This window comes from Melospiza georgiana, chromosome 4 (genome assembly GCF_028018845.1).
Source record: "Melospiza georgiana isolate bMelGeo1 chromosome 4, bMelGeo1.pri, whole genome shotgun sequence".
Taxonomy (NCBI): Eukaryota; Metazoa; Chordata; class Aves; order Passeriformes; family Passerellidae; genus Melospiza; species Melospiza georgiana.
The window spans coordinates 32,066,422-32,086,610 of record NC_080433.1 but is presented as its reverse complement, the minus strand read 5'-3'; the positions used below and the strand labels follow the sequence as shown (position 1 = coordinate 32,086,610).

General features: G+C 44.4%; 1 protein-coding gene across 5 annotated transcripts in view; it reads right to left on the bottom strand.

Moving 5' to 3' along the window:
* The window catches only part of SGSM3 (small G protein signaling modulator 3), a 29,768-nt gene that overhangs the window by 7,910 nt on the left and 1,669 nt on the right, over positions 1 to 20,189 (bottom strand). For 3 of the 5 annotated variants that reach the window (XM_058021869.1, XM_058021873.1, XM_058021872.1), the window contains 10 exons: positions 12,235 to 12,317; positions 10,899 to 10,984; positions 9,672 to 9,738; positions 8,117 to 8,325; positions 7,873 to 7,980; positions 6,522 to 6,665; positions 5,894 to 6,089; positions 5,544 to 5,689; positions 4,427 to 4,654; positions 3,517 to 3,571 (listed from right to left, as the gene is read on the bottom strand). In XM_058021869.1, coding sequence (XP_057877852.1) covers positions 3,517 to 3,571; positions 4,427 to 4,654; positions 5,544 to 5,689; positions 5,894 to 6,089; positions 6,522 to 6,665; positions 7,873 to 7,980; positions 8,117 to 8,325; positions 9,672 to 9,738; positions 10,899 to 10,984; positions 12,235 to 12,241 — 1,246 coding nt within the window. In that variant the 5' untranslated portion in view covers positions 12,242 to 12,317. Of the gene's footprint in view, positions 1 to 3,516; positions 3,572 to 4,426; positions 4,655 to 5,543; positions 5,690 to 5,893; positions 6,090 to 6,521; positions 6,666 to 7,872; positions 7,981 to 8,116; positions 8,326 to 9,671; positions 9,739 to 10,898; positions 10,985 to 12,234; positions 12,318 to 14,625; positions 14,730 to 20,057; positions 20,183 to 20,189 lie in introns of all 5 variants that reach the window. The other 2 variants (XM_058021871.1, XM_058021870.1) reach the window with 2 other exon arrangements.

Genomic DNA, 20,189 nt, shown 5'->3' with positions numbered 1-20,189 from the left:
ACCTGATGAGACGGATTCTTTAGACAGTTAATGTATCTAAATGCCTTAAACACTGGGTATATGATGTTTGGGAACAATGAAACGTTTGCTTATTTTTCTAAAAAAATCATTTTGTATTAAATCCAAAGTATCTATTCACATATCTATTGCTCCCTCTATAATATACTGAAGATGCGGTAGCTTGATTAACAAAATTAACATTTAAACTGATATATTTTTTCACTGATTTCCAATGTTTGTACAAACACAGCTTTTATTCAGGAGCCAAGTAAACCATTGGCTAGCAAATCAGTACTCTGCTTATCTTCTAGCAGCATTATAGAAAACCATATGAATAAAGCATGGCCTGAGTTACAGCTGCTGCAACAGCTATATACACATTAAGCTTCTGCTAATTGAAAACTGATTAAGAGTATCTCTTTAATCATGTGATCCTAATAAAAAAACCCCAAACTATAGAAACATCAATAAAAGCACAAAATTAGGTATAAAATTATTTTTATAATTGTTTTCTATTTGCTACATTAAATTATTTGAGAGACATCAATACACAGAGCTTAAGAGAAAACTGAACTTTGCTTCTAAACTAGAAAAATTGTGGGGCACAGTTACTCCCAGTCCAAGCAATAAAAAAATAACAAAATCTCCTCCTCAGTATCCAGGGGTAGGTACAGAGCATGCCAGAACTCTCACTATTCAGAGATGCAGAGACTGAAAATAGATAGGTGAGCACACAGACGTCGGGGGTTCCCAGAAATTTCATGCTGCTAAAATAAAACGAGACTAAAGAAGAAACCAAACCACAGCTACACTAACTCTGTGGGCTGCTCCCATTTACATAGACCATTGATTCTTTCTGTCATCTCTCAGTCCCATCTGGCCAAAACACCGTGCTCTTCCCTCTGTACTCAGATCAACCCTAGCCAAACACGAGCAGGAAATGTGGGGAATCAAGTCCCACACTCTCCCACCTTAGAGTGGGCATGGTACAGAGGAAAGCAGCTGGCTTGTCTTCCAGACTCACCTCACTGCACTCAACATGTTCACTTTCAAACTTCAACACCCACATTTCCAAACAGGAAACCACACTGCATGACCAGCCACATGTGAGCAGGCTCTACTCTGAGCCTGCAAAGACTGACGAGCTGCACAGCTCTGCACAGCAGGAACTCTTCTGCATTCCCTTGCTGCAATGCCCACACAACAGGAAAACACCTCTTGCACGTTCTGCTCTCCACCAAATAATCTTTCATTATTTCTTTCTCTTCCTGCATTGTAAATCTGGTTCAACTCTTTGAATCTCAACTACACAAAGCCCTGACCAACCTGATCTAGCATGAGCAAGAGTCCGCTTTAAGCAGGAGACTTTGGAATACAGACACTGAGAGGTCTCTTCTAAACAGTGCTCCTGTGATTCTATGACTCCTGCCCAAGTTACTACACATCTGAATTCACTCTAAGCAAGAAGAATTAAGAATTAAGCTCTGGGTAAGCTCTCCTTCCTTCCCAGATGATGACTAAATACCAGTTTTACACAGTAACTATCACAGGCAGCAGACTTTAAATTTAGGATTGATTGTCAGTTCCTGGTAGAGGGTGAATTTATCACATACAAGCTTTCCTTCCTCTCACTTGGGCTGAATTTTTCCATTGTGGTCAACTGCTGCAGGATGACAACTTCTCAGTTTTACCCAACATTTTAAATACTAAGAGTAATGTTAGGCAAAACACATGATGGTCATTGTACAGAAGCCCCACTAAAATGATAAAACCCTATCAATTATCTCTGTTCTACCACTGATATATTTTGAAGATTGAACTTAAATTTTATCTCTGTGCAAATGCGTAATTCACTATCACTTCCATAAAAATACTTAAACTGTCAAGGACAGAGAAACAAGATAGGTACATGTGGCAGCCAAGCTCCCTGCCAGTTCAGTCTGTACCAACTATATGATAACATTACACACAAAAGCTCTGAGTTTAGATTGCACAAGCAACTTTCCTGCATTTCTTCACTTCTGCATGCTTGACTTCACAGAATCATGGGTACTCCACCATAATTTTTCCATGTAATGCTCTATGTGCTTGTAGGAAACCCATGACAATATATCAGCTTCCTGGAGAACATCAGAAAAACTCCTCTCTGGAAAGACCAGTAAAGATTTATTCTTTATTAAAGACCATTTTTAGATTTATTCAGGTCATTTCAACAACAACAGGAACACTGTTTGAGCCCTGCAAATTCAGTATGTTGTCTTCTTCCGGAAAAACAATTCCTGTGGTGACATGTGGCAATTTCAAGTAAGGTGATGACACTGAGATTACAGCAGAAAGGGCTCTTATGGAGTCAAGAAATAAGTTACTCTTAACACCCTGAAAAAGCTATTCTGACTGTGCCCTTTCTGGACATATGTTGGCTTGGCTCATAAGTGAAGAAAATTAAGAGTCAAAAGCAAGACTTCCCTTTGTTGTTGAAGTAACGACATCAAACTCTCAATAAGTAAGGAAAACATAATGATGCTTTCATTTATAATTTTGATGGGCGACACACTAGACATCCTGCCCTCTCTCACATCTTCAGAGATGTCCCTGAACTGAGCAGAGTAAGATCAGAGTACCACAACCAGCCTGCGGACTGCATAAGGTCTGCCAGAAAATGTGTTTGACCTGTTGGTCAGTGCAAGAAGGACGTTACAGCTGGGCTGAGCTGCACCTCCCGTGGTCCACTATTCATGGACTGTATAACCTAAAATTTACTTTCTGAGCTCAGATCTGTGGGAATCCATAAAATCAAAGGATTTTGGGAAAGCTGCAAAAGGCAGGCCTCAGAGACAGCAGAACTGTGACTGGAGATAAGCAGTAGCCTTGGGATAGGTCAGCAGAAAAATTATGTAAAATGTAGAAAAGTAAGGACAAAGAACAATGGTCTGTGTATTAATGCTTGTCTAGAATAACTCCTTAAGCTACAGAAAAGTTTATCTAGCAAGATATTAGGAAGTTTTAAGCTTAATAATGGAGCTCTGTGCATTGTGATTTAAGGCTTACAAGTAGGTATTGTATTTGAAATAAGCAGGCATTGTTTTAACCAAAGGTACCTGTGCTTCTAGTAGTTAGATAGGACTACTATCAATATGCTTTTGCTTTGTGTGATTGGTCAAAAAACTTATAAAGTAAGTTGTAACATTAAGTTCTTGGTCTGCTGCCTGGGATGTGAGCTAATGGCATGTTCCCATTGTCATAATCATGTAATGAAACTGATGCTGAAAAATAAAACAGCTCAAAGCACGTTACACAGCAGTCCCGTCCTGTTTGTGATTTGTACGTAGACCCGCAGCCAGCATTAAGATCAAAGAAATCAAGTAGTAAACTACACTTCTTCCCTCTCATCCTTCAGTTCTGACTCCCTTCTCTCCAATCCCTCTGTCCCAATGTTTCCCTGCTTTGCCTGCTCCCGTCCTTCCTAAGCTGCTCTAGCCACCAACCACACAACGAAAGGCACAGCACTGTCCTTACCAAAAAGCAGAGAGGTGATGCCGGATTTCCTGCGCTGAGTCCTGCGTCGCACAATCTGCGGGAGAGGCAACAGAGAACAAAGTGCACACATCAGGACAGATTCCAGAAATAAAATAAAGCAACTCTCCACACCAGTCAGCTCTGGGCAAGGGGTCCTGACAGCTACCACTAGAAGGGGCAGGCGAGTGAACAGGCATTTTTGGACAGGAGCTGTTCTAGTCCAAATGCATTGAATCAGCTTTACTGCTCCATCTGCTCCATGTTCAACAGGTTATTTACACCTTAATTATTACAAAAGCATAATTGAAGTCCAAGAATCAACCATGATCCATGTAAATAATTTTAACTCTAATTCTATTGGTTGCAAAAAGCAGTTCCACGTGTGATTGCATATAAATTTCTAAGTGGATGGGTATTACATTTTAGAATTGCCTGAGTATGTTGTCTGCGATTGCAGATTTTAGTCTAAGATTAAACACTGCTGCATTTTTAATTTGGCCCCTCAAAAGCAGCTGCTGCTGTTTTTTGACTCTACCTTCCAAGGTTATTTTAGTGTACCAGTTTCTTACTAATGGATTAAATTCAGTTCCTACTCTGTGTGCTTCAAGCAAATTCTGCCAAAAGCATATGTTGTTTCTTTTAGTTTTCATTAATGAAACGCATCACATTTCATCATCACTCTCATGAATGATAATTACAATCAGTGCTAATATCCCTTTCATCTGGGGATTTATCAACCAGGACAGAACTGGCAGCATGTAATTGGTATAGGACTTCCCAATACATTTTCTTCACCGGGTAACAATTATCCTGGAACCAAAAATCCTCTCAAACAGGAGGACCTCCTGCTCCCAAACCATAAATGGGTGGGAATCTGTAAGCATGGTAAAAAGGGACTCTGTGCACTCACTTTGGACAGGTTGTTGACAGTGGAGCTGGAGTTGAGCAGCTGCCCCTGCTCAGCGATGAGGTAGGCCAGGTGTTTGCGGCGCTGGGTCTCCACGGCCACGTCGGTCAGCGAGCCCGCCACGCGCATGGCCTCCCGCAGCAGCACATCCGCGTCCTCGATCTGGCTCGGGATGTCTGACAGCGTGTTGAAGATCGAGGCAGAGTTCTCAGACTGGATCAGCTCATCCTCCTGCAAAAACACAGATATTTTTACCTCATGGAGGGGTGAGCATGACAACTGTGCTCCTGGGGCTGCTAGATGCAGTTTTACATTCCCAGTGTACAGACTGGGCAGGTAAAACTAGAAAATTCCATTAAAAAACCTTCAATAGGAAAAGTCCCAGTTAGTTTTGAGAGGGGAACAGCATCTTCTACTGCTCTCTCCTCCAAGAATTCTAGCTGGCATTTTTTTGAATCACAGCATTCACCATTGAAATGAAATCAAATCAGCACAGAAAACCAAACTCAAACCTGTTCTCCACCAACCACTGGGACTAGTCACAGCAGGAATCTTGCCAGGGATAAGAGAATGGGAGCTGTACTCTAGAGCACCATGTCAAACTGTGCTCCACCTTGCCATCAGGATCACCCTTGCCCTTCACACAGCAAACTGAATACAAAATTGTTTTTCACATAGAAAAGGAAAAGATCAGGCCAGCCAAATCAAATGCAGTCATCTCTTAGAGCATTCAAGCAATACCATCCAAAACTTCCCAGATGATCACAACTTTGGCTTTCTCTTTCCTCCCAGATTGTGCAAAATCAAGAGGTATTGATAGTTTTGGTTTAGATAAGATGGATCCTCAGGTTGGGATCTAGACTGATTAGAGGGTGGCAGCTGCAAGGTTTAATTATGTGGAAACAAATGAGGTATGTATGTACAGGAAACAGCAATCCCTAATTTCTGTGAAGTGCCTTAGAAGTTTTTCACAGCCTCCAGTTCTGAAGCCTGCAGGACGTCGTCTTCCCTAACACACTTCAAAACCCCCTACAGCAAGAGGATACAAAATCTTCTTGTCCCTAAACCTCAGAATTAAACACTGAAGTACAATAAAGGAGGAAAAGGAGTTGGGAATTACCTTCATACTTAGCATGCCCAAAGTGACTTGGAAGAGCACCAGAGAGCCCTCGTAGAAGAAGAGGTCCCAAATACGCAGCAGCAGCTTGATGTGGACAACACTAGCAAAAGAGGTGAGGAACCAGTGCAAGGTGATCAGGGAGAGCTCTGTGAACAGAGACATGGAAAGTAATCACAACAGAGGAAGTCAGTCAGCCAGTGAAGGTGGACTCTTCTAAGGGCTTTCCTCCATGCATTGCCTCCAGGGTCAGGAGGTTTGCTCCTCTCCCTGATGCTCCCCTTTGTGAAAAAAGAACAATGCTCTTTGTCTGCATGTCACCCTGGCAAGAAATTTCTAGGGCACACTTTTACCAATGTCGTGCTCCTGCAGCAGCTTGTCCAGGCGGGGCAGGTACTGCACGATGAGCTGCCGCAGGACACGCTGGTCTGTCTGCACACCCATGAGGGTGGTGCTGAAGTAGGAGGCGGGAACCAATTCCTCAATGATAGCACACATCATCCAGAAGGCATCTTCCTCCTCCAAGAAGAGCAGCAGAGAGGCAGCCACCTAGGATTTTGAAGGAAGAAAGACTACGTGTTCTAAGAAGGAACTCTTACAGTAGAGAGTAGAGAAAAACTGCATGTTCTAAGAGTAGAACTCTTTCCCCACTTTCTCCCGTGGAGAGATGGACCAATATCTACGTGACAAAAATCTTCCTTCTGCAGGAGCTCTACTGCAGTCTCCACTGAAGGGATTTCTCCTCTGTATAATGACTGCCCCCTCCCCAACAGATAGATCCAAGTCTTCCGTATCTTTGGGTGTAGGGTGCTATTCTGCTCTCCCTTCCTTAGGAAAAGTCTTCCAGGTGGAAGGGTTTCTCTTCAGCTCACCTGGAGATCACAGTATCTGGCAGCACTACCTCAAATCATTCACGCTCTGGTGTAGCAGCCAGAGACAAACTGATTCCTATCACAAAGACACTCTGAAAGAGCAGGTTACCATGCCAGTGCCCTGACAATATCCAATGTCTGGGTAGAGCCAGGCAAGTCCCCGTAGTATCCTGCGCAGCCGTGGCACCCCAATGCTGTTCATGTTGGAGAAGCAGGCGTTGCTGGGCATTGTGCGTAGCAAGTCCTTTTCAATCTGTCAGGCAGCCATAAACAAGGACAGAATCAGTTTGCAGCATCTGAAAAGCTGCCTTCAGCTCTCTGCACTTCCCCCTGCCCCCTGCCTCAGGGAACTCTGCCTCCCCACACACACCCATAAGTCACCAAAGAAGATGTCCCTGTCCAAGCATCTGGGGTCAGTTTAACAGCCTTCAGTGACACGTAGGAAAATGCCAGTGCAGACAGTGCAGACAGTGGCTTGCCAAATCCCTAGAAATACTTGCCTAAACTCAGACCCTAGTTTCACCACTGACAATAGGAAACATTCACTAGCTGGGAATTACATCTGCTTGGATTTCAAGCACAGCTTCCTAACAAACGTATTTCAGAGAAAAACCAACAACCTGGCCAAATCCATGAGGTCAAAGGAAGAGGGAAAACATCCTTTAACAGTCTTTAATAGATGTTCACAAACTTTGTGTTCAAGGGAACAAAGACAGGCCCTGAAAGCGGCTGCCACAATCTCAACAGAGTTGCATCTGTCAGCCTTTCATCCTTCCCTTCCCTCAGTGACTGTGAGGATGTTTGATGAGATGCAACTGTGGCATTTTTCTTATCGTGGCAGGGAGCTCCTGTGCCTTTAGGCTAGGCTGCAGTACAAGTTGGCAGTCACCAGATATCATAGCAATGGGCCCCTGCTATGTAATAGTTAGCATTGACTGCATGATTGACAGAAGGCTGATCAATCTGTCTTTATTAAGAAATCCATTGCTTTTATAGATAGTTATGATACACATGTACTTGATTGGTCCTTTAATTAAAACATCATCACCATTGCCTGATTAGGAAACCACCCTTTGGTAAACCAATCTCCATAACACATTCCACATGTTCACAACAACACGTGCAGCAAGTTAAGATAAGAATTGTTTCTCATTCTTTTCTCTGATCTTCTCACAGCCTTTTCTCAGAAAGGCCTGGGAAAGTTGTCTGTTGCTGTATGTGGCCAGAGAGCTGCTGCCACATTTTCTAAACCTTTTCCTGCTGTCCCCTGAAAGAACAGAGGAAAATAATTGTTTTTCTAACAAAACAGAGGAGAAATATGCCCCACAGGATTAAGCTTTATTAGGATTTAACCACATCTCCTCTCAACTGCCCCTGCTGCAGGTGTCAGGCAGACACTCCATCCCCCTCACACAGCAAATCTTGCCTTCTTCCCACTGAGCACTTGAAGGATCTCCTACCTGTTTGGCAGCAATGGTTTCATCGTTAGAGCTGTTCTTCACGATATCTCGATAGGACATCTCTGAGTTCCTCTTCTTCTGCAAAGCCCCTGAAAGGCGCATCCACAGCTGGGGGGACAAGGTGAACAGAGACAGAAGTCACTCAGCCACAGAAAGCCATAATCTGGCACCCTCGCAAGAGATCCCATTCCATGATCTCTCACTCCAGGCAGGAGTGCCTGCCCAGATCAGGCAGCACTCTCACCTGTGGCCTCATGCTATGTGGGATGCCAGCGAGAACCAGGGAGCGCAGCTTGTCTGAATGTGGCAGGGTGACCTCAATTTTGTCCCAGGTGAGATCACCCACATCATGGTTGTGTGTGAATTCCAGATGAGCCTGCCACTTGAGCCTCTGCTGTGGCTCCTCTGTCAGTGGGACCCCCAGAAGCTTGCTGGAGTTTGGCTCAGCACCATCTGCTTCAGCAAAGGGAAAAGAATGGGAACAAGTGAGAGAGGGAACAGGAGAGGAAATGAACACACGGCAGGGTGGGGAATAGGATGGCCATCTGAAAAAAGCACATTCAAAACATTCATATCTTACAGTCAGAGCATGGAAAGGCAAAGGTTGGTTTCTAACTGCCCACTCCATGCAGCAAATTTTATGGTCATAAGCAGAAGGCTTTGGACCTTGAGAACTAAAGAAGCTGTCAGCATGCTTCTAGTCTCTACTTACTCATGACTTAGACCACAGTGTGGCTGGAATTAAACAAGATCCTGGCAGCAGCCATCCTGCTGGGTTTTGTAAGGATCTGTAAATCAGGCTGACAAAAGCATAGCAAGCCTCAGAGCTGGAAAACAGAAGCTATATGCTCATGGAAGTAATGAGGTGCAAAATGTTAACTTTGGGGATATTTAATCACCAAAAATGCTTTAATAAGGACACTTCCAAATTCACAATGCAATAGCACCTTAACCTGAGGCTGGTTTCCTAAAATAGATACTTTAGCACAAGGACAAGTTTGACATAAGGCACTCTGTCCTTCATCATATAATACATCCCAGCAATGTGCTCCAAATCTTTCTGCTGATTTTATAATGCACAGATGTTCTGGCCAAAAAAAAATCACCGTGTTCTGTCCTCATCTTCAGGTCATTGCTTCAAAGAGGACCCTCTATGACTCAAGGTACTTCAGGGCAAACATGCAAACAACTTCTGCCCTTACATTATACAGCCTGAGCCCTGGGAATGACCCCCAGAACACATGAAACAATTCCTACATCTCCTACTTCTTTCTCTTCCTCTTTGCTAAGGCAGCCAGCTGCTGTACTTTAATCCTCAGCTTCAAGAGCAATCCATGCCTCCTCCCTATTTGGTTGTCTGCCTCCATAGCTTGCAGAAAAACTAGGATGTAGGCTTTTGCCCTACACTTTGCTGAGGTTGGCAGAACATAGCACCACTCTCCTTGGCCATGAGTTTTTCAGCAGACAGCACATTTCACTGTGCCTGCTACGAGCCCTTGCAATGCTACTGAAAACAATGGAGATCCCACTGTGAACAGGGAAAGCTGCTCTTCTCCAGCATGCAGTTGCTAATGGAAATGGTAACTCCTCAACTTTTCTCCCTCTTCCCCAAGGCACAGCATAAGGTGATGGAAACGATCGCTGCACAGTCTATGCTCTGAACTTGATTACAAATGATAGGATACAGAAACAGGTGGGTGGACAAGACTTAGCACAGGATGGTTGTAAAATCCTGCCACACTTGAAAGCATGGGAAGGGCTGAACATAATGCAAGTGGGAGAGAGGGGACTGGTTTTACCTTCCTTGTCAACTCGGAAACCGAATTCATCATAGCGGAACTCCGGCTGCTCGACGGATTCTTCTTTCTGGGAGATGTGAGGAAGGAAAACAGACATTTTAAGCAATTTATCACTGAATAACCAAACAGAGACACACGGATATTGCCTCATCCCACCACTGCCCACTCTGTGCCCTTTGAGCAATTAGACCCCTTGCTCTTTAATTTTTAAAGCCTCCCACCACAATTCCCAGCTGAGGAGACGTTGCCTGCCATTCCCATTTTGACTTTTCCATTGAAAAAAACTACACAGATTTTCGTAGCAGGACTTGAGCTCAGCATCTTATCAAGATCAGAACTGCTCACCTGGAGGTGAGCACAGCCCTCCTCATGGACTGAGGGATATACACACACCAGCTAAAGTGGCCTCTACTGCCTGCATCACTAATACACAGCTGTCCTTCCTGTTACCTCTGCACACACACTGCAAACTCAGCTCCCTGCACCACTCCATCTTCTGCCTGTTGCTCTCAAATTTCCTTTGAAAGGCAGCAGGCAAAACTGGGATTTGCACCTGCAATGCAAGTCCAAATTATAGGCAAAGAAAGTTAAGGTCCATGACCCAAATCTCAACCTTCCTCATCTGTGCTCATGGTTGGCATTGGGGCGTACTGGGGGATACACACTGGGTATTACCTCCAAGATGTTTTTAGGAGTAAATACCTACTGCTCTCTCCCCTTTCCTGCAAGCCCACCTGCACCTCCTGTGGGGACTCTAGCAAGCACTGGAATCAGGCAGCACCTAAGAAGCAAGAAGTGCTGCCCACATGCCTCCAACTAAAAGCTTTAATCTGCTATCAGCAAACACTGTGGCTATATTACAAAATTCCACAGCTGCTTCCTTCCTTCCTGCTCTACCCACCTGGTGACAAGCATTTCCTGCCATGCACAAGCCATCCAGAGTAGCTTGATGATGACAGAGGCTCCCTGAGGGTGTCAACATTTTTACAGTGGAGCAATAGTTGCAAAACAGCAGGGAAATAATTCACAGAAGTTTCTTTGTGCTCTGCAAGATCCTCTTGCAAAAGGATGCAACCACAAAACATGTGAAGTCCATAACCAAAGCACTGGAGGAAAAGTGCACCTCTCTCTCCTTTTCCCTGTGGCTTTCAGACACCACCAGAAACCACCAGGTTCCCTCTACTTTTGCAGAACCAGAGAACATCCTCACCCTGTCCCACACTGTACCTGTGTGTATTTTGCCAGGATCTCCTGAGGCCAAATGCTGGGTGTGAGTGCTGAGAAAGGACCCCCAGCAGAGGGAGTGTGACGGCCTAAACAGAAAGAGATCAACACATAGCAGTGAAAATCTGGAAGAACACCCTTGGAAGATCCACACTCCTTACAGACTGTTCCAGCATGGGAAGGACTCACTCATCAGTTTGTTGCTACTGCTACTCTAAATATTGAGACAGCTCCCACTTCACCAGGGAAGCCAGTAATTTCAGATGGTTTTGTTCTTTTTTACTGAGCAAAAGAGGCAAAAGGGCCAAATGGAGTTATCTTTAAGAAAGCAATTAGGGAAGAGAAATAGTTCCATGGCATCACATGATCACTCACCTGCTTGGAAAAGCTGTGAGATCAGCAACAAGCCAGGGGTATTATCACCAAATAAATATTATTTTGCAGAAGTAAATTCCTCCTATAGACCAGCACCAGCAGAACTCCAGAATTCCCTGAAACTGTCACTCAGGCACCAGAATGAAAAATCAGAGCGCTCAGAAAGATGCTCAACTGCTCCCTTTTTTCCCAACGGGCTGGGATATTGCCAGATCATGTATAGAGATGCAGCAATGAAAGTATGCCTGTAACCTCAGTATTTTGTGTTCAACACAAGACCCCTTGCAGTCTCAGGTAGAGTCCCAGTGAACAGCTTCCCTTGGAATACAAGCAGATATCAAGTGTTGCAACTGAAGCAGATAAACAATAGAAAGTCTTCTATTGTTCTATCAGCAAGCCAAAGGTTTACTTGGCCTGGAAGCACAGTCTCCCCCAGGGTTATGTGCCCTGAAATAACCAGCCTGACCAGGAAGGTCTAGGAAAAAGTACAGGGTGGCAAAGTTGGCTTCTCTAAGAAGACCATCTAGTTTTAGCAAAGCTTCTATCTCAGAACTGCGCAACTGAACTCCAGTTATTCTTCAGCATTCTGCCTGTCCTAGAACTACCACTGTACAGCAAAAATCTCTCACAGTCATTGTGAGCCACTCACTCTGGGGGAAGTGTTGGGGGGAGAAGAGAATCAAGCAAATCTTAAGGAAAAATGGGGAAGGCAGAACACATTTCAACCTCCTTCTTCCTCTCTGTTCAATGTCTGAAAAAGCTTCTACACTGTAAAAGAAGGAAATGAGTTCATCCTGAGTGAAAATGCTCCTGGGTCACAAAGTCTCCTCTCTCTCAATCTGACCAGAAAGTATGTTTACATAAAGAATGGCTCTTGGAACCAGAAACCTTTGTTTTGAAGTTTCAGCTGAAGACAGAGCAAGGAAGGAAATAAGAGATACTGTGTCAATTTCTGTGTGCTCACCTGACATTGCACTAGGCAAGGCTGAGTGCCACAGGTGTCAGCAGGTCCAGAAACGCTGTCCACAGAGGTGAAATGCTACACTTCTGTTATAAAAAGAAAAAAAAGGGTGATGAGAAAATTCAATTAACCATCTAAGAACATGGTGGAGGACTGACAGACCCACCACACACAACTTCCTCATGTGAAAATTAAATTCCTTAGTATACAAGAAATAAATTCCAGAGACTGGAATTTCCTTTTGGTTTCATACCTACTGATCAGCTAGAAATAGCACACTGTCATTTGCCAAATTTCTTGTGGCAATAACAGCATTGCTGATTGAAAGAATGTCAAAAAAACAAGTCAACTTTTAACAACTTTTCCATTGCATATTGTGAGTCCTTTGTTTAATGATGTAAACTAAGAAAATAGCCCACACATCATCATTCTCTGAAGACACTGACCATGGAGAAGGGACAGGAGTGGTGAAAAGGGTTTAAGGGGTAATCATTAGATGCTCTAAGTCCAAGAGAGACTTTAGGAGTAGCACCACAGGAGTAAAGTGTGTAGGGCTGCAGAATACAAGTCCCTGAAGCCTGTGGATAAGGACAAGACAGTATCAAGCACCTCTGCAATGAGTCACAAACCAGGCTCCTCTGAACTAAATCAAGCAATAGAGCTCCCCTCCTTGCTTTCCTGACACTAGTTAACAGCATATTTTTATGGGGATTTCCAGGAAAATAATGGAATACTTCAGTAATCAGAGAGATTCTGGACTTTAAGATCAACCTTACAATTTGTGTGTGGGAGACAGCACGAGCCACCCCTACCAAGCAGATAAAGGCAGTGCTGGGATAGATCAGTCACACTTCCTTGGGAAAGAACCTGGGAGAAACTAACATTTGCACACCTAGGATGGCTTTTCCAGCTTCCCTTTTCATTAAAGCTACTTATGACTGTAAGCTGCTAAAAGGGGGAACCCAGGGATTCATCCCACAGGCCCTATCCAAGCTGTTTCACAGTTCTGATTAGTACAAGGTTATATGGCCTTTGCATCTCAGTGAACTTTCCAGTGAGCACCTGCAGCCAGGAAGTGACTTGCTACAGCACTCCAAGATAAACAACTGCACACCACTGCAAAAGCATAAAAAACATCTGTGTCTGGGAACACAAATGATAAGGTTTCCTCCTTATGGATTTAAACAGCTCTCTGCCTGAGAAAGGCCAGAAAGGATGAACAGACACTCTGATCCATTCTGACACTAACATTTAGGGCAAAAAGAATCTCAAACAAACAAACAAAATTCAGCTTTTGTTTCTGAGAAGTAGTGTTGTCCACAGGATGGTCAGTTGCATGTCCACCAGCTCTGTAAATGTTTGTGTGTTCTTCCCTACACTCCAGTCCGTTTGTTTCCTTAGCACCAACTCTTCTCTAGTAGTTGAAGACATAGCAACAATTACAAAATGAGCATCTGCATGCTCATATTGCATGGGAACACACAGAGCATGCACCCCAAGCAGGTAAATTGGCTGACATTACTTCAACCTTGCTGTGAGTGTATTTTGATGTTTTTTTCACTGCCTTGCAACCAATGGCTGCTGTGGTCCTGAGCCTGCAAGGTGTCCTCCCCCCCTGCCTTCTCTCAGGCCAGTTAACCCTGTTTCCAATGGCTTTTATTAGGAATGCAGTCACCACAGGGTATGTGTGCCATGCTTGGCATTGCCTGAGCTCTGAGCTTGTGAGCAGAGATTCCCCTCAGCCACTGTTAACCTTCACTGCATGTACAACACTGCTGACCCAACCTGCTGTGGAGCAGCCAGGCCAGGGTGTCAGGCACGTGGCTGAGAGAAAACCCCACAATAAGGGCATTAACCACAGTGCTTGGAAACAGGGCAGGAGAGAGCTCAGTGAGTCTCTCCTTGTCCCAAGACAGGTGTAGCAGATGGAACAGCCTCCCTTGCCCACGTCATCACGCCCTGGCCTCTGCCTTGCTGGGGATCACCCCCCTGCCTGCTCTCCTCTCCCTGCCATTAGAGCACTGAACTTGGTGGGCAGGTTTTTCCTGCCCCTGGTTCCCATAGAAACCTTCCTGCAAGCACCCATCTGGGACAGAGGCCAGAGAGAGCGTGAGGCTCACCTTGCTGCTGACATGGCTGTGCAGCAGGGCAGGGTGAGCAGCAGGAATCACAGCCAGGGAAGGCTCCTGCCGTGGCACATGGAGACACTGCCCTCACAGCCAGGGGTCTCCAAGAGAAGGTGCTGAGGCCACTGCAGCCCTTCCAGCATCAGAGGAACTGGGAAGAAGGTTCCCTGGCACAGCCAGGCACCTCCTAGTGTGAGCCAGGAGGAGGAGGAGATCTGACTGTAGGATTGACATAGTAAGGTCTTTCCTTTGACTGAGGGATACAAACCTAAAGCAACTCTCTCGCCAGGAGATAGCAAGCAACAAAAGAAGCTCCACAAAGCTTGTGAAACCACATGTGTGAAGTTGCTGTTATTTGCAACGTACACACTTCTGAAATAAAGAAACAGTAAGAAATACAAAGGGAAAAAATATATCAGATCCAACAAATATTAATGGCAACTCCCAAACCCTCAGTAATACAAAATCAAAACCATTTTAACCCACACATTAAGGAGCATCTCCCATGTTTAAAGGCAATTTAAGTTTCTTATATGAAGCAATTGTGGTCACACAATAGGTAGCCTTCATATTTTGAAAGAAATGTATTTTTTGCTAAAATGCAAACAGTACCTATTAATCACAGATTTACTTTTTGAATTCAGAGTTCAAAACAAATCACACCACCATTGTTTCCAGCCTGCAGGAACACAGGTGTGATGTACCTGAAAAAGAAGGCTACAGTGGAAGCATGCAGTCAGCATCAGGTACAGCCATTTGAAAAACTCCACCTGCAATACCTTTGGTGGAGTTGGAAACACACAACATGCAGGATTATGTCATATTAGTTTAATTTCTAGTGCAGGTATCCTTTAGAAATTGAATTTTGCAAAGGAGTCCTGCAAATTTACTTCCACTTGGAAGCAGTGTGCCTCCCCTGGACACACCGGCTCTTCCCCACAGCTGTAGTATGAGAGGTTTCAATTAGCTGGCTCCTGGTAAACACCAGAGAGCAATCTCCTGCTGCCTGTGTTTTACCTGCTTGGCCTCTTTTGCTTAGGTGATCCCCACCTAAGCCTGTGCTGGTAGGGCCAGGATGTGCTAAGAACAAAATGACACCATCTGGAGCCTTTCAGTAGGATCTTTATTTTGGGACAGGAACTCCTTCCCAAGAGTGTTCTTCCCCCACTGATTAAAAAGAAAAATCCACCAAAAAGGCAGCATACCTCTAGCAGACTGTGCAGAAGGCAAACATTTTACCAAGCAATGTTTTTGTATCCTGAAAACTTTACAACCAGAAACTATGCAGGAACCTCCTCTGAGTACCATCAGAAGGAACAGAACAGGCATAACAATTTTTTCCTAGAATAATTTTCATTCACTGTCACAAGAACTGCACCTCTGTTCTGACAGTTACAACACCTCTTCTGACAGTAAGCTAGTTTGGGAAAAACTCTGTTTTCCTTTATGTTTAATGAACAGAAAGCAACAGTGTATGCAGTAAATCCCACTGCCACCTCTGGATTGTCAGCTGGTTTCCACTGCTCTCTATTCTCTTCCTTTATTAAGAAAGAAAGTTTTGGAAGAGAGAGGAGTGATTGAAAGTCACAGCAGCCATCAGGAGGCTATGCACGTAGGTGTAGTTCTAGAAGTCTCTTCCAGCTCAGCTTTTGAAATCCCAAGTAGATTGTGTCCAATTTAACATCTCCCTCTCTCAGAAATCAGACAAAAGCTCTGTACTGAAGCAGGCAGTTCAATTTTGTCTTCTCACAACCAGAAAACTTACATTTTCCAAATTATACTCCTGATTTGCTCAATGAAATGTCCAAGGGAACTCTCAGGAGGATGCCCTTGGCCTTCCTTCCCTTTCCCCATCAGCGTCTCCCTCAAGTCAGGCAAAGGCATATCCTGGAGCTGCAAATGCCATTAGTCCACAAGTCAATATTTGCTTTGCACACAGAGTCAGAAGAGAACTCCAGCCTCACAAACAAACACACAAGTGAGCAAAGAGCAGCCACACACCTGAGCAAGGGGGGCAGACAAGATGCAGAGAGCTCCTGTCCCGCACACCCTGACAGCCTGGCTTTGTAAAATATGCAGAATCCCACACAGGCACTGGTTAAGGAGTCAATATGGTGTCAGTGAATCTGGCTCATCCCAAACTTCCTGTCTGAGGCTTAAAACCAGACTGGCCTCACACTGCTTTGGGTGTCGAGGAACATGTACAAAGGCAGGCTGGAAGTGCTGAGGTGGCCTTCAGGCCCCCTCTGTACAACACAACTGGGAATGAAGAGCTGGGAGCTTTAACTGCCCTCACCCCACTCCTTGTGGTACTGGAAGTGAAGCAGAGATACACCAGAAGCTTAGGGCAGGTCTCAAAAGGGGGATGAGAGACCTGGAGAGCACTGGGGGGAGGCCTGCAGAGCCAGGCAGGCAGGGGAGCAGCTGACAGGTCACACCACTGACTGCAGAGGCACCAGCAGGACTCCAGGGCTGCCCAGTCATCAACTGGCATCACACTGACAGCAGGAATGTGGCAGGGCAAAGCGTTTCCTCCCTGCTGCCTCAGGGCACTGTAAGAGCAACAGAGACAGCGAAAAGAAAACTGGAACTCTGTGTCTCCTGCCATAAAGCACCTTGTAGACTCCTGCCCTCATTAGAAATCCAGTTCTGTGCAGAAATGTAACTAAAAGATACTTCCATGTAACAGTTCTGCTCCTTGCACTGCTCGGTGCCCAGCAATGCCTGCTGCAATAACAGAGAGAGCTCCAGTGGGGCTGAAGCTGCTGAACTACGTAAACTGTCAGTTTACACAAAAGGAACAAAACAAGCAACTTGCAGTTTTGTTCCCACTGCATCTCCATTTTGAAAATAAGGATGTGAAAAAGTGGAATCCTGCTTCCTACCACTTATGCATTGGACAGACAGATCACAGAAGGACTGAACCACAGCTCAATGCGTCAGCCTTGTCTGAGAAACACCCGCTTGTGGAGAATGCAGATATCCTACACATCAACAGATATTTTATTTCCAGAGCAGAACTGCCTTTTATTTACCTGGCTCCAAAGCAAAAAGCATGCCAGCTAAACATGAACTGCACTTCTGTGGAAAACCTTTTGTTAGCCAAGACCCTTGGAATCAGAGGAAGAGGAGGAGTTTCCCCTTTCCCAGTACTCCCACTATTTGAGTGGTGGAAAGATATGTGACAGGAATAGAGAGTGCTCCTTGCAACTCACACAGGAGGATTACAGTCAAGTACAGAAACAACTGTTTTTAGGGTTTTCTATCTGCATCAAATGAAGTTAGAAAGAGAGGCCAGGATACAAACTTGCATGGTGTTCACTCCCACTGCACAGCAAAATTCTCCTTGCTTTCAATGCAGAGGCAAGAAAACCTGTATGTGCCAAAAAAGGCAGGCCTGCAGTCACCCCAGCCTTCAAGGCTTAGGATAAAGGCAATTCCTTGTTAAACACCACTATGCAAATATAAACCAAAGGTTTCTCACTAGTGTCTGAACATATGTTCTATGAGGGTTAAGTACTGCACAATAAATGGGAAATTTTCACCCAAATAAGCACAGTACAGGACCAAGGCACTTCTGCAGAGCTCTACAGAAATCTGTTTTCCCAAAAACTTTTCAGAAGTGTTGTTTACCTTCTGGTCCATGGCAAGACTGTAAGCTATGAGATGTCTGTGGAAAGCAATCAATCACAACTGTCCAGTTTCATTTGAATACAGAAACGTGAAAGAAAATATTCCTGGTAGAGATGTGGGGCTGTACCAACCAAAGAGAGGTTAAAAGACACTGCTGACAGTTATTTAAAGCCAGGTATTACAAAGCCTTTTACATCACACCCCTGTCCTGAGCGGTGACAAGCAGTGCCACCCGAGGCTGTCTCCCTCACCAGCCCTGCAGGCTCACCCAGGTGGAAGTTTGATTCTCAAGCTGCTCTCATCCTACTGCTCCCAGTGACGATGGAACAAGGGCCTGAACGATGGCTCTTCCTTGACAGAGCCTCAGAGGATGGGCAGAGGCTTTGCTGTCACCTTGGTGAGGCACAGGAAAGGCTTGTTTCAGGTCACTCTCCTGCAGCTCCAGTATTCGCAAAAAAAGTCAGATTCACTTCACAGGACTCTAAGCAGGTCTTGTTTCATTTGGCTTCAGAAAATGGTTTTTGAGGCAAGTATATCCCACAGCATTCAAAACTTTATTCAGGGCTTTGTCTTTCAGGAGTCAACCTTCTGAAGAGGTTAGTAACACTCAAACACCTCTCAGGACTGTTTGCAAAGCTCTTATCTAGCACGTCATGTTGGACTACTTAGATCTTGCTCCTGCAGAAATTTACGTGCACAGATAACTTAAGAGGAAAAAAGGCAAATATACAAGGATTGTTACCATTTGTAACAAAGCAAGGCAAAACCTCTGATATTTCCTGATTCTGTGGATCAGGAAGATTTCTTCTACAGAGAAAAAAAGAACTGTTAGGTTATGGACTTTCTTTCTATTCTCTGAATCATCAAATACTTCCCAGCCAGTAGTAACAACAGTTCTTGTAGTCATTCTAATACCAATTATTATGGTAATGCCCACCAGTTCTGTAAATGTTTGTGTGTTCTTCCCAACACTCTCTCCTCTTCACCTATCTCATAACACAAGTGTGCTTGCATTTCTTCCAGGGATTTTTCCTTAAATCAGGAACAAAACTGCTCTGTTACCAATGTAACTGGTTACAATCCAGTTTAAAAAAATCTGAGACCTCCTCAAAGACAAAACAAATGTGGCAGGACAACATCCTTCTCCTTCCCACAGGGTGCCAACAGTAACAAAGCTGACAAGTGGGATTTTCCCCAGCACTCCCAGATACTCAGCCCGTGTAAGCTTCATGTATCAAAACCCTTGACCCTGGGATAAAAAGTGGCAGAGAAAGAAGTTTAGACAAGTCTTTGTGTGGCTGAGGACACAAACCTGAAGTACCAAAACATCTCAATCTCTTAAGGGACACTTAGGACACCACATCCACAACACGGAATGAAGCTGTTTACCTCCTCCTGCTGGACAGTTGCAAATTCTCTGTTCTTATCCATTCGAATTAGGGTAGGATCTAGAATAGCCAGTGTGATACAGATCACCAGCAAGGGTCATTGCTGATTCAGCTAGAAAAGCTGTAGGACCACATGCACCAAAATATAAAGCACCTTAACTTTACCACTGCAGATAAAGTTGCAATACTCCATAGGATTCATTTTTTAAAAGTTTTTGCTGCTTCTGATGTGTTGGTGAGAAGTTTGCAATTAACAGCCAGGAAGAGGCATCATTCCAACAATTTCCAAAACAGTTACTGCCTCAAAGATGGTATCACCTATTCCTTTGTCAAAGCATCCCAAATACCAAACATGGAAAACAATTTTACAACACACAAATCAATTCACCAAGAATGGGAGACTAAGACTGGCAGCTCTCACACACACCTCCTAACCAATAATCTCTACGGCTACCATGTCACCTTAGGGAAGACATTAATTTTGTAAAGCCAAATATTTTGATTATTGCCTGTCTTTTAATATCAAGGTTCTTTAGAACTGAGATTGGCAGAAGATCCTACCTTATGGGAAAGTGACAGGTTAAATGCCCAGCAAAGAAGAAAAACCTAAACAACATTAGCAAAGACCCCTAAAACTGGAGAATTATTTCAGTCCTGAGCAAGCAGGTACTTTCCTCACCTCAATTCTATCATTCCCTGATCAGTGCAATTCCTCCAGAAATATGCCCCTCCTCTCTGCTGCCCCTCAGGAATTCCCTTCATCCTTCTTCAGAAGAAGAATCACTATGAATGAATGACATCTCCCTAAGAA